The sequence below is a fragment of the Peromyscus maniculatus genome, chromosome 13 (assembly GCF_049852395.1).
Source record: "Peromyscus maniculatus bairdii isolate BWxNUB_F1_BW_parent chromosome 13, HU_Pman_BW_mat_3.1, whole genome shotgun sequence".
Taxonomy (NCBI): domain Eukaryota; kingdom Metazoa; phylum Chordata; class Mammalia; order Rodentia; family Cricetidae; genus Peromyscus; species Peromyscus maniculatus.
The window spans coordinates 63,781,789-63,796,508 of NC_134864.1; the positions used below are offsets into that span (position 1 = coordinate 63,781,789).

At 41.1% G+C, this 14,720-nt stretch overlaps 1 protein-coding gene across 1 annotated transcript in view; it reads left to right on the top strand.

Moving 5' to 3' along the window:
* The first annotated feature begins 473 nt into the window (after nucleotides 1-473).
* Tmeff2 (transmembrane protein with EGF like and two follistatin like domains 2) overlaps nucleotides 474-14,720 on the top strand; it is a 275,906-nt gene continuing 261,659 nt past the window's right edge. The window contains exons 1-3 of the mRNA XM_006974866.4: nucleotides 474-1,499; nucleotides 3,864-3,973; nucleotides 11,688-11,817. Of these exons, the coding sequence (XP_006974928.1) occupies nucleotides 1,328-1,499; nucleotides 3,864-3,973; nucleotides 11,688-11,817 (412 nt within the window). The 5' untranslated portion in view covers nucleotides 474-1,327. The remainder of the gene's footprint in view (nucleotides 1,500-3,863; nucleotides 3,974-11,687; nucleotides 11,818-14,720) is intronic.

A 14,720-nucleotide genomic window follows, 5' to 3' on the forward strand; every position in this document is an offset into this window, starting at 1 on the left:
CCACCTGTCCCAACCAAAATTGACCTTCCAAACACATTTGGCTGCGCCTTTTAGACAGCCACACTAATAGGTTCCAGGCTGCACCAGAGCGCGCTGGGGAGAGCGAATCAAACCTCCTTGGCTGCCCTAGCGGGTCTGAGCTGCGGAGAGCCTGGAAGGGGAAAGGAGGGACGAGGAGACCGGGGAGAGCCAGGGAGACCGACTGGCTGCGCCCGCCTGGAGAGCACCCTCGGGTTTGCAGCTCCTCGGGGAGCCGCCGCTGCTGCTTCAAGCCATCCAGAGCTTTCTCGCTCTCACCCAGCCACCTCTCACTCGCTTTTCTCGGCGGCCACCGCCTAGGGAAGCATCCTTATGCTTCTTACCACGCTACCACGACATGCCCAGCCTGGACCCCTTTCCCCGGCCCAGCGGCGCCAGCCAGCGGGGTGCCCTCTGCTCCCCGCCCGCTTCCCCCTCGCCTGCCCTGTGGCTGCGGATTCTCCACCTCCTCCGCCCCCACCATCTCCAGCTGGAAGACAAGGCCACCCAGCCGCGGCGGGTGCTGGCAGCCCCGGGTCACGCACGGAAGAGAGGTGTGCAAGCCCGGACCCCGCGCACGGTAGGGGGCGTCCTGGCGCAGAGCAGCGAGGCAAGTGGGACGGAAGAGTGTGGGAGTAGCCGCCGCCCCTGAAGCCTGAGCTTCTCCCAGGAGCCATCCCCTGCCTAGCCCGACTAGGGCAAGAGCCTAGAGAGCTAGCCCATCTGTGGCATCGGTGGCCGCCTCCTCCTTGCACCTCCTCGCCGACCCCTCCCTCCCGGGACCTGCATCCCGCTCCGCCAATCAGAGCCCGACTGCCGCTTCCCACGTGACCCCGGGCGGGCTAAGGACCTGCTGCTTCCCAAACGCCAGAGGGATGCGGGCGGCAGAGCGCGAGAGGCGGCGGCCGGGCTGCGGGGCGCTGTGACGGTCCCTCCACCCAGCCTAGTCGCGCGCCTCTCCTCTACCCGCTGGCCGCCTCCTCTCTGCCCCCTTGGTTCCTGTCTCCTGCTCCTCCTTTGCCCCAGCCCCGTTCCTTATGGCAGCAGCTCCCCGCATCCGGGGCGCAGCTTCTCAGCGGACTATCCTTTCGCTCCCGGGGCTGAGCCGGGTCACTGGATGTTGCTGAAAACTCCCGAGATCATGCGCTGCTTTGGCCGCAGCCTCCCCGCCGGCTGTCCCTGCCGCCGCTGCCCCCGCCGCCTCCTCTGCTGCCGTGGTCCCCGGGATGCTCAGTAGCCCGCTGCGTGGCCCCCGCGATCCCGTGTTCTTCGGAAGCCGCTGGTTGCTGCAGAGTTGCGCGAAGTAGTCATGGTGCTGTGGGAGTCCCCGCGGCAGTGCGGCAGCTGGACACTTTGCGAGGGCTTCTGCTGGCTGCTGCTGCTGCCCGTGACGCTGCTGATCATAGCCCGCCCGGTGAAACTCGCTGCTTTCCCTACCTCCTTAAGTGACTGCCAAACGCCCACCGGCTGGAACTGCTCCGGTAAGTCCCGACCCTCCCTCAGCTCTCCACTCCTTCACCCCTCAGAAGCGCGGAACCTGTACAGACAGACCTGCCTGCCCACCCGCGTGCGGCTGCCCAGCCCCACGCCTTCCACTGCCTGGAACCCAGGACTTCCCACCTCCATCCATCCTGAGAAACACTGGGAAAAGCTTCAGCCAGAGAGGGTTGGACCCTGCTGGGACAGGAACAAAGTGCAGGTGTCGGGGAACCGTGGATGTCTGCCCTCAAACTGGAGCTGAGAGGATTTAGAGAAATGCTAAGGGGTAGTTTTCTTGGTTCTTGAATCTAAGGGAACACCTAACACAGACTATTCCCCGTCATTTAAAAAAAAAAAAAGTCTAGCCTGGCTGTGCGAGGAAATAACTTTATGAGAAAGAACAATCGAGAAAGCAATAAATCAAATGATGACTGCAGGGGGAACCGTTAATTCCTGCCGAAAATGCTTCTGAATCCAGGGGTTTCCTACCCAGCACTGGGTCACAGATATTTCTAAAGGAGGCAAGTTTCCAGGGACTGACTGACACTCCTTCCTCCCTCCCCCTCTCATTTCTCTCCCTGCTCTCTCCCTCCCCCTCTCCCCCTCTTTCTCTTTCCTCCTCTAGCTTGCTCCCTCTCTGTCTCTAGCTCTCTCTTGCGCGCCCTCTCGCTCTCTCCCTCCCTCTCTCCTCTCACCCTCCCTCCTTTCTCTCTTTCTTTGGCTGCAAACGCCATTGATTGCGAAAGAGGTTGATTTTGTAGCCAAAGGATGCCCATCCAGGCTTCCTCAGCTCCTATGAGGAGCACAGAAGTTGAGAAAGAAGTGATCACAGATTTCCCCAAAGCCAGAATGGGCATGCCCCAAGCCTGGGAGATTCACTTCTGAAAACACAGTGACCCTACCATAGTGGGTTTTAACCCCCTTCACTGGATTTTCTGGAGTGACAGGCAGTCAGTCCTCTTGCTCATTCAGTCCCTGTCAAAATGCTAACACCTGACAGGCTGTACTACTGAAGCCACTAATTGAAAAGGGCCCAAAGATTGAAGTTATTGCACTCTTCCTGGCTGGTTTTACATTTCAGTATGAGAGCCTCTCGTACACCTGAAGAATTGTGGTGTGATTGCTTTGGCATTTTAAACTTTATAAACATGCCTGGGCATTGTCCTCGTGGTCTGGTCTGGTCTCAGTTTAGCAAGTGTGTTTATAGTGTTGCATTTTTTCTGTAAATAAAATCCTGGTGCAATGAAGTCTGTCTTTGAGTGAGGTGGCTTTTTTTGTGTAGAAGTGTAAGTGAAAGGAAGTGTCTGTAACTGTTGAGAGGGTGTGATTATTATCTGTAACTTATAGGTGGAGACATGTACAGTTCTATGGAATGACTAATATAAACCCCAAAAGGCAGTTAATATGCGCCACTCCAGTTTAGCATTTGTTAAGACAAGTTGAAATGTGCAGTCCTATTATATTTGGGTCAGTAGACTGACTTTATTCTGCTTTGAGTAATTTCTAAATTTGGCATTTTATAAAACTCAACATGTCTCTAACTTATTCTTGGTTTCTGCATTCCTGTGTGCTTTTTTTTTTTTTTTTTTTTAAGAATAAGTTCCATTTGGGAACAAAACACCCTTACATTTGATTGTAGCTCATGTTCAACATGGCTAGTTTGCTGCATCCTTCACTGATATTAGTATAGGAAATAGCTAACTTAAATGTGACATTGGCAAAGAAGAAATGCACTCTGAGCCATGTATCTCAAAGGTGTGTGCACTAACTAAAAAGAATGAACTTGGCAGCCCCTTCCTTACCTCTGTTAACTTGGAGGTGATCAATCTTCCTTTGAACCAGAGAGACCTTCATAGAAAACGCCAAGCCTGTTTATCTTTATTATTGAGGTTTTGCTTCCTCTTTGTCTGGAAAAAAATTGCAAATAAGAGTCATTTCAGAGCTTACAGCAAAGAACAATTAAAGATAAAGAAATACTAACATAGCATCCACACACCATCACTAGATCTTTTACAAAAATGTTGAGTTTGGGTCACTGGTATAGTCTGTTTCGGGGGGGAGGGGGGAGAGAAAGCTGAGAAGCAGTATCAAACTTCCATTCAGTCAGTATTAACCTAAGCTAAAATTAGGAAAGATACTCAAAAGATGATATTGAAAGAGAAGTTAAGAGGAAACTACTGTAGAAGTATAAAATATTATTGATCACTTCATTAGATTTTGAGATTATTAGTAGAAAGCAGCCTTATGGAACATCTGTGGCTGTTGAAATTAAATTTTAGGAAAATTCTATGAATGCCACAAAATAGATTTCTCTTTAAAAAATCCATAACCTTTAAAATGACTGGAGCATTCTCTTTAAACTCGAGGTTATGATGACAGAGAAAATGATCTCTTCCTGTGTGACACCAACACGTGTAAATTTGACGGGGAATGTTTAAGGATTGGAGACACGGTGACTTGCGTCTGTCAGTTCAAGGTAAGATATCTGATATTTGCAACCTCAATTCATTACAGAGACTGAAAGGTAGAGAGTTCCTTTCACAACCCATCACTTGGCAATGTATAAACTATACAGACTCAAAGGGAGGCTGGCGTCAAACAGAAGCACTGCCAAGAGAGCAAGCTGGTGTCAAGAAGACATGCCTTTTAGAGACCGGTGTGTGCCACAGTTAAAAATGCCACTGACGCCAGGAGCTCCAAGGTTCCAATTTCCAGATATGGAATGCATGCATTTTATAGGTCAGTTGACTGTGGATAACTGTCAAAGTGGTCAGTGGATAGAAGGTGTGGCTTTGTACTTCTGTTCTTCACCAGAATTGTCATTTTTTAAAAAAATTCTATTGTTCTTTGTTTTGGTGGGCTTTGGTTTCTTTATCCTGTCAATATGACACAATTTTAACTTAACTTCTATTAAGGTCACTCCAAAACTACTGTGCCAACTTGGAAATCGTGAACCTTGTTAATAGAAGTCAAAGTTTTTCACAATAGCACACTAAATGACTACAGTCTCCTAGGAATCCTAAGAGGCACCCAGAGCCTCAAGTTGATCCTCACAGAAGGAAGATGCACGTTGTCATGTGTCATGGAAGTCAACAGTTGTAGAGATAATATTTTTACAAAGGAGGTATCATCAAAACTAGTTTTTAAATTAATTTAAAACAATGCTACCATTGTTGTTATTACAATAATTATTTATCATATTATCCCATCTTGTAAATTATTGGACTTTATTTCTTCTCCAAATATTCATGTAATCATATATTGCCTCAAATGACTTGTATATTGCACTTGATTGTTATTGAATTACATTAAAAACATACACTGACATCTAATATATACTGAGCCCGGGATTATGCATATAAATAAAACTGCACACAAGATCAGCAGTGCTTCAAAATTATAAGAAAAAAAAATGAAAGTTACAGAGAAAATAAAAAAACTCAAAAGTCATATTTAAATATCTGACTTAATATACAATATTGAGAATTGATTTAATATTAAATATTGGGGATTTAATTCAACATCTTGGTGAGGCAGATAAGGGAATTCACATTTAAATACAACTTGAATTACTTTTGGGCAAGATAAAAGTGTCCTTAGGCATTATTTTCACATTTTTGAGAAGCAAAGTGAGCCAACTGGTAGGTTAATGTGTCGGAAGATAGTGCGATCAGAAATGTGTCTGTGCAGATCACATGCGTGGGGCATCAACTTTCAAAGTCTCTACCACAGTGAGTGATGAACCACATTCCTCCGATGAACTACATGAGGGCGATGGAGCATGAGCGCTCCCAACTTAAAATTTTTAGAGATTAACAGGTGGGGAAATCAAGTTGGAGAAATCACTGAAGGCCCGTGGAATTTTACAGATTTTTAAGAATTGTGTGATTCCCATGAATTTCTCTTACTTTTGTAACCTAGGATGGATATAGCAAGTAAGTTTTTAAATAGTATACAGTGGTCTAGGAAGAACATTCCTCAATTGGGAGCTTGTGTTTATGATACTTTACCTGGAAGAAATCAAAGGAATTGGTAGAATTCTAACTGGGTGAATGCAGGAAATGGAAATGTATCATTTTCTTATTGAAGGAACTGTTTGATTTTTAGCTGTCACAGGGAATTTTTGTCAGCCAAGATATTTGTGCTTTTTATGCATTGGTCAGCCAATATGTATTAACTTAAGTAATTGTGGAGTAGGTTGAGAATAATAAGTGAAAATATATACTATAAGTTTATATTTCCTAATTTCCTACTGGATTATATTGATATTAATGTGTGTTTTTATAATAGTCAGTCTTTGAAGAGAAAAAAAAAACATCTATCTAGTAGTAAATTTTTACTTTATATATGTGTCAGAAATATTGAATGTCTAAATCGCAGTGATGGTCAAATAAAATTGTACAAATTACATTAAAATGATGAACTGTGCTAAGGAAGGAGTTCCTTGGTTCCCTCCCAGTCTTTAGGGTTTTGTTGTTATTCTTTTGAGGGTTTGTTTGTTTTCCTTTTGTCTTCCGACTTTTATCTGGAAAAAGGAAGAGATCTGAAAATCTCTTCTATATAGTATCCTAAACTTCTGTTTCTTTCACATTTTCAGATATAAGCATGAATTATTCTATTTAAAATGTAATGTGCCATTAGTCTTTCCGGATGTGAGATAAATTTCAAACAGAAATGTGCACATTGTGCATAACTTGTAATGTCTCCCAGTATTTATTATTACTCACGCACTAAAATGAACATGTATGATTCTGATTTCCCTCAGATACTTGAGGATACATTCATTTCTACCCTTCAAAACTAACTCAATTCTTGCAACTCAATTAGGTAATTTTGGTTAGCTGGCTCACTCTTTATTTTTTTCCCTCCATCATTCCATTTTTCCTTTCTTCCTTCTTCCTTCTACAGTGCTGGTGATTTAACCCAGGACCTTAGGCAAGTGTGCTACAACTGACGTACATTCGCAGATCCTTTACATTGTTCATAAGATGAGAAAATTTATTTCCATTAATATAAATAATTTACCACTAAGTCATTAACCTAGAGTAGATGAAACACCACAAACAACTGATGTATTTATAAAGTACCCCAAACCTAGCTTTTCAATATTATTATGCATGCAAATGAAAATTCCAGTAACACAACAGCAGTGCCAATTTGTTACAGATGATAATTAAGAACCAAAGCAATATAAATTGAACATCCATAACCCAGAAATCCAAATTCTAAAATACTCTGAAATCCATCATGATATTTAAAATGTTTTGATTTTTTTAAAGCATTTTAGATTTGGAATATTTTATATGGATGCTCAAAGGGCAGAGCCTGCTCTAACATCCTACAAATGCCAAGATCTCAAATGCTATCCTCCTAAACATTTTGGATAAGAGGTATTAAACCTCCTTAAATAATTATTAGACAATGAAATAAAATTTTAAAATGTCATGCAATCTCATACCTCTTACCTTCCTACCATAATACCAAAAGATACGCTAGTCAATCTGGTAAATCAGCTGTGGAGAAAAGGCTGAGAGGCAATGAATAGATGAGTGGATGGATGAAGGAAAGTAAGGTCCAAAGAAAGATGAACGTTAGGAGGGGAGGCAGAGAGGAAGACACAATTGTTCTCAGTTCTGGTCACAGAGTGATCAATGTTAATTTTATGTTTAAATTATGAGGTAGCTTTATGCTTTCATGATAATTTTCTAACTTGGGTATTAAATATTTGCACTTAATAAACCATGCTTTATATCTAAAATGTCCAATTACTGGTGCTGCTTAAATTTTTGCCCAGAACTTAGAGGCTGACTATGAGTGTTTATCTTATTCATAGATCTGAGGTTTTGATGAGGCTATTAGAACCAGCTTATCTCCACTCTCTACTGTCATTGGCTAAGGGACAGTAACTCAAAGCATGCTCAGTTCAGGGCTCTAATTCACCCCTGACCACCACCTGCAGAGCTTGGCTCTTCTCCACCTCTGGCTCCTGGCATGGGCTACTTTGGGCTTTGATATAGCATGGTGGCTGGGTTTCAAGGGCAAGCATCCAGAGACGGGGAGGAGCCTATGAAAACTCATGTTCTTCAATGACCTGGCATGGAGAGTGACAGACACATTCACCACAGTCAAGGACTGCCATTTTAAAAAACCACAAACATTATACATTCAGGCAGATGTAGTCCTAGAGAAATCAAAGTTACTTGTGGAATAGTCAAATGACAACACATACAGATTTTTAAACATTTTCTCCTCCAAAAGAGTACTATATTATCTTAAGCTATTCTTCCTCAGCCTTTGACAACTGGGAATATAACAGAATTTACTTAACATCTGTTGAGAACCTTCTCCATGCCAGACTCCGTGGAAGGTGCCGGCGATAGATAAAACTTAAGTCACATATAGCTTCTAGATGCTGAAATCTCAGCTCTAAAATATGTATTAACCAAACAAGCATTAAATCACATGAAAATTTTTATCATCTTTTTATTCCCTGGTAGCAAAGATGAATTCTATATATCTTGGAGAGTCAAGTTATTGAATCCATTAATGTAGTGTACGGCTATCTTAAGCGATGTGAAAACTTGGGGACAAAGTCATTTTATTGAAAACAAATATTTGGAAAGTAAACTAAGATTTTAAAGACATGAGGAAAAATAGAATCACTTATTCCTCATAGAATTTTATGTAACACTTACATTTATAGACTTAACCATAATCTGGGTTTGACTTTTCTTTTTTCTTAACCAAGCAACCATGTAGTCTTTAGTAAGCTACTGAACATTTAATTTTCCCCTATTTTCAGACCTTAAACAATGCCATGACTACCCCCCAACAACCATTTTCAAGAATTTGGCATATTTTGGTGCAGCTGTTCCCATATAGGGGGTTGGAATGTATTCCTTTGTTTTCTAATTCTAAAAACAGAACTCCACAGTGAGTGGTAGTTCATGACTCTGCTAGGAAAAATATGTGTCACGAACGCCAAATAACTTCCATTTCATAGGTGATATTTACAAGGAAGCCTATGGTCTTAAAGCATGAATTTGTTAGTTCTCCACATGTCCCTACTCACTACTTCAGATGAAGAAACTAAGCTACGGATGTACAAATGCTTAACCGTGGAGTAACATAACCGATACCTACGTAAAGATGGTGAGAAAGAGAAGAAAACCCAGGACTAGACATCCACCTTGAGCTTTGGTGACTGAGAATATGTTTCCTTTTGTGTTTTTCATTTTAATGAGTGCAAGTCATGGTACCAAGGGCCAAAAGCATCGTGGTGATAATCTACAGTTAAGCTCTTCTCAGCTCTATACAAATCCCCCTTTTGGCTTCTGCATGGAACTTGGCAGCTCTGTTTTAAGCACTGTTCACATTTGGCTTACTGCATCCCACAGAAGTGACATATGAGCACTTTATCAGTTTATTCTCTATTTTAAGATGCATATCAGCATCGTGTCATAGCACTTGACAAAGATAATAAACTCTTCCCGCCCCCCACTCAGTGCAGTGGCCCACTATTTGACTGACCTTCTGAAGTACATGAGAAGATAGAGGAAGGAAAAAGTCAGAGTTAGATAGAAGAAAACATGAACCCAAATTATATGCACATAGAATATTGCTAAACTTAGATGACCAGGGACAAGAATGCCAGACCCAAGCATAAGATGTTAATAAACCAGCCATCCACATCCATTTTAACTCTCATGTCTTTAAGGAAAAGGTAAGCCAGTCTATTTTCCATGGTGTTACCATCTCTCTCCTTCTTCTCTCCTCCAAGCCCCCAGATAGCCCTGGAGCTTCAGGGAACTCCGAAGTCCCCCTACATTCATTCTGCTGTCCCAGGTCCTGAACACTGCACATTTACCCAGAACTTGGCCATCCATTTGTCTTCTGGCCATGAATATGACATTCGCACCAGCCTTATCTTTTCTTTGGCTCTTTCGTCCTTCTCATTGGAAAATTCAAGTCTCACCGTCATTTGACATGAGTAGCATTGAAGGTACTCTTAAAGTAGTCAGAAACCAAATGTAATTCTATATGTACAGAAAGTTTATGAAGATGTCCAATCCACAGGTTTCACCTGTCAGGAAAGAACTGCATATTGAGTTAATTAGTAGTGATAGGTTATCAAATATCAAAATCAAATCAATTTCCCGTATAGCTATATGTACATACTCAACCTATGAACCAACAGTATGACTGTGGAATGGAATTGTTCAATGAATATAAGGTATCCAGAATACCTAATTATTAATTGTAAAAGTAAAGATAAAGAATATTTCTGAAATATATAGTAAATCATGCTGTCAGCAACTGTGACCATCACAATATGAATGTCACAAAATTTGGATTTGCTCTTTGGAAAAAAAATTTCAATTAGCAAAATGTAATATTTAAGTTATTCAGTGATATATAAAAGGCATGACATGTGCCTTTCATTCAGAAAGCACTGGTTTATATCACAGGTAAATTGTCTGGGTGGAGGACTGTGAAGTGCTCAGAAAATAAAGTGCTTACTGTGCAGGCATGGGGGGGCCTAATTTTCATCCACATTTCCTACGTGAAAACCTGGGTGTGACCGTGCACATCAATGGTCGCAGCCTGGGTAAGCAGGCACAGGACAATCCCTGGAGCTTTCTAGACAGTCGGCTTAGTTAAATCCGCAAGGTTCAAATTCAGTGGGAGACCACGACTCAGAAACCAAGGTGAAGAAGTGATTGAGGAAGATATTTGATGTTAATCTCTCGCCTCCACACACAGGCATACACGTATACATGAATCCAGAGGCACACACACAAGTGCGTACATACACAAGATAGGAGCATAAATAAATAAATAAATTCGTCAGGATGACTGTGCTTTTATTATGTAAAGGTGAGAAAAGATTAAATAGATTCTTGCGAATAAGAGGGTACAGATGCTGTCAGAAATTATGGAATAAAATGTGCCTCAAGTTTTTGCCAATTTAATTCTTACCTTATACCTGCTTTATTCATTTTCTTTGGCATGAATCCTTGAGTTAAAATTTACATGTGGCAGACTTTTAAACATATAAATATACATATTAAAATTTCCTTGATCCCTGGATAGGTTGTTGATTTATTTTGTGGGTACTGTAAATTTATAGCACATCAAAAGTTCAAACATTTTAATTAAAAGCAGAAAACATAAGAGCATTTTCACATGTATCTGCATGCATGGTTTTCCTTACTGTGTTTCTGGCATAGGCAAGCCTTGACAAATAATCATCTTGATCATTTCATTTGTTATAATTAAACAATGAAGTGCATCAGTAGTAGTAATCAGCAGATAATCACATCCTGGTGTAATTAGCAGGTATAGGACACAGCCAAGTATCTCTAATGTCTTGGAGTGTGATTATAAAATGATGGTTGTACCCAGTAGGTTGCCTAATTTCCATTGTAGAAATATGTAGTTTTTGGTAATGAGGTTATTTTAAAAATGAACATTTTTTCTTTCTGAAACATACATGAATAGTGACCGTTTGGAATATTCAACAAATTTGATATACAGTTCACTACTTGAGAAAGTTTCCCCTCTGTATTTCATAGTCTTACTTCTATACTCTGTCTTTACCAATATCCAAAGTTTTAATGATTAAAAAGTAATTAGCAAATCAATATCTTACCTAAATATTTCTTAATGTATCAAGATTAAAATTCAATAGAAAATAATAACCAAAAAGTAACTGGATATTTTCTTTTGCTGTTTTAGTTTTGAAATTTCAGCTAAATAGTTCTGCTCCCAGTACAGATAGCTGTCAGCCTTGGTTTTAATAGCCTGACAGGCCAAGTTGTTTATTTTCACCCTAAGAAGGTGAAAGGATAGCAAGGATACCTATCAAGAAAAAAATTAAATAGAGGTCTGTCCGTTGCTACATCTTTTGTGTGCTAATGGCTCAGTCACTTTCTTGGAATCACCTAATCAATCTGGATACTTTGTGGCGGTGCCTCTGTCCAAATCAAATGACAAATTGGCTGACTTGGCATGGCCTTTGTGCATCTTTCAGTGATGCACTTACAAAGCAAAGGCTCATAGAATGCAAGGGGGATCACTGAAAACCAAGAGATGCGGTTTGTTTTGGAAATGGTTACTTGTGTTTAGGATGTATGGGGCATGCAGAACTCAGTAACAACCATCATGTTTTTTTTGTTTTTGTTTCTCAGTGCAACAGTGACTATGTGCCTGTGTGTGGCTCCAACGGAGAGAGCTACCAGAATGAATGCTACCTGAGGCAGGCTGCCTGCAAGCAGCAGAGTGAGATCCTTGTGGTCTCAGAAGGATCCTGTGCCACAGGTACGCATGAGTGTCCCTGAAACCCAAATGGGTTGTGAATCCAATGGCTTCTTGTTTCCTCTTAGCTCTGAAAACCAACCTTACTATATATTGACTAGGGATTCCATTAATTCTTTGGTTAAAAACAAAAAAACAGAAAGCCTTACTTTTTTAAAAAAAAATCTTAAGTATTGGTAAAAAAAAAAGAAGAGATGTCTTGTATAACAACTGCTACCTCTAAGTACATATGTTGCTTAGTGAAATACAGACAGTTGAATAAAGTATAATTAGAAATGTGCATTGGGTGCCCACATATCAAGTTTATAGATAAAGTTTTTGTTTGTTCAGTTGATGGCTCCTTTAAGAAATGGGGTTATCCTCTAGAGTGCATCTTTTCAGGTTTGAGTTCTGAAGTCAACAAGTATTTTTGTGAAGGCACTAATGTCAGATTTTAACTTTAAAATGTACTGGTTACCATTTAGCAGATCACACTGAAGGATGCACTGGTGGTGTAAATAATTGACACTAACATCTGTCTTCTTGACACAGTTCAATTCAGATTCTTCAGCTCTTTAGTTATATTGTTCTAAGAATGCTGGAAAGGAGGAAGAGAGGGAGGGAGGGAGAGAGGGAAGCAATGAGCTTCTTAGCTTTTCACGGTTCTGTGTTTTAGTTTGTTTGATTGGTTTTCTTTTGTTTTCCTGATTCTTTTTCTTTTACCTTTTCTTTTCTTTTTGTTGTTTTGTTTTGTGCAGTGGTTGTTACAGCCCAGCGATTTACAGGTAGAGAAATAAAGCAACAACAACAACAAAAAAGCAATTAGTCAGAGCTTGCTTAGGAAAGCAGTGCTGCTTTAAGCAAGAGCCAAGTGCAGGTTACGTTCCAGGCGCCATAAGCACCTGGCCTAAATAACAGTAGCGCATCATGATAGCTACACTTAATTACAGGAACTTTTTGGAAAGTCATAGTTTCTGAGAAAGATATATGCATATTCAGGATAAATAATAATGCAATAAGAAAACTTCTGTCAAAAACTAGTACTAGGGAGTCTTTTATATAAAAGTCACTCTGGGGCAACAGGTTTTTGTCATTTTAGGGTGTTACAGGAGAGGCATGTGTTGGTTTGTTGGGGTAGGGTATAAAATGAACAAGGATAAAAAGTCTTGGGTTCCTTAGAAGTCTGTCTTCAGCCTACTTATTGTTAAGGGTGGATGACATTCAGAGATGTCCTTCTGACTACCAAAGTTTCCAAAATGAACAAAGGACAATCAATCAGGGACATTTCTCTGCTACAGAGATACAGTCTTTTGATTTTGGGCTGGTTGTTAAGGGGTCTTTTCTCCTGAATGATTCTTTGCCTCTGTATTTGAATGGCCTGTATGTGGAAGATGGTCGGGATGGCAAGCCTGTTTGGCCTCTGCTCACTACTGACTCGGCGGCAGAGCAGGTCATTGCTGCTTCTCCTGGAGTGAAAAGTGTGTCAAAAAATAACAGCACATGTGCAAGTCGGAGGGCAGGAATCCCTGCAGAAGAGGACCAGAAGGCTAACCTCAGAGTAGGAATCAGGGCATAGCAAGACCACTAAGAAACAAACTATGAAAATAAAGTACTCAGCCATACCAAAAGACAAAACAATAAAGAAAAGCGACTTCGGAACTAATGGGACAGACATGAATGGAACCGTTGGACCTCAGGAAGGTTGTAGATAATGCCAGGGAGAGTGGGAAAAGCTTTGTTTATGATCAAGGAGGGCACCTGACCAATTTGCACACCACCGGGTGAGGACCAGCCAGCCAGGTAGGCAGCACACACACGAAACAGAACAGGAGTCATGGCTATGGCAAACAGCATCTGGTACTGAAAATGGTATTCTTTCTCCAAACCTCTCAGTTCCTGTCAGTCTGCAGTCACACCCTTGATTCATTCAGGTCTATTCATCCGAGTCCCCAGTGTGCTGCTTTTACTATGAAAATAAATACTTAGCCAAGTAGAAAATTTAATCACAATTGAAGAAGCTGTCCTTACCTCATTTGCATACTTAGATTTCTGCAGGATTTAATTAGTCAGCCAGTTTAGCTGAATGCATCTTCTGTTGACTAGTGAATCTAAAAGGGTCTGGGTCTGAGCAGTGATGGAGAAACCAGGTCTGACAGCAAATAAATTGGGGTTCTGACTTGTCTTCATAATTTTCCCATTTATTTTTAATGCTCTTTGACACTGAGTGGAGGTGGCAAGTTGCGTTTTCTCTAGGAATAAAAGGCTGAAGAACATATAATTTTATATTTGCTCTGTGTCATTAGTGTTGCAAAACTGTTTTTGTACCCAGAATGTGGCTTCCCCATAGCTGGTCTCACTGCCAGCTTAACATCTTGCCTTGCAAGTACTGAGCTGATGAAGAACCCAGATTCAGGTCCAATAGAATCCCTTCTTTCTAGGGTGTTTCTGCCTCCCTGCGACTTTCTTAGGCTACTTATTTCTGGCTTGCCAAGATGACTCATCCTACAATTGAGAAAACATTAAAGCTTCCCATAAGTATTTCATAATGATGCTGTTGACTACAGTGGCCATTTTCCCATCTATTTCCTTTTTCTTCCCTAGCTATTTAATTTGGGTCAAATCAAACACTAATCACATGGACTAAATCCCCTGAAATTTGAGAAATATATGTAGGAGATAAAAGCCAAAATGCTACTACTATTTTTTCCCTCCTTTCCCAGCCATATGTATTTACTCAAAAGCCTAAAGATCAATAGGCAAGATGTTCTTTCTCAACATTTTAATTATCGTATTCCAAACAGTACTCATACATTTAATGTAAGCTATTGTTCACTATACTCATTAAACAGAAGGAATAGGCTTAAGAAGGTGGCTGAAGAGTCCTCTTGTCTTTAACAGCCTGCAGCCTGTGAACACACAAGCATGGA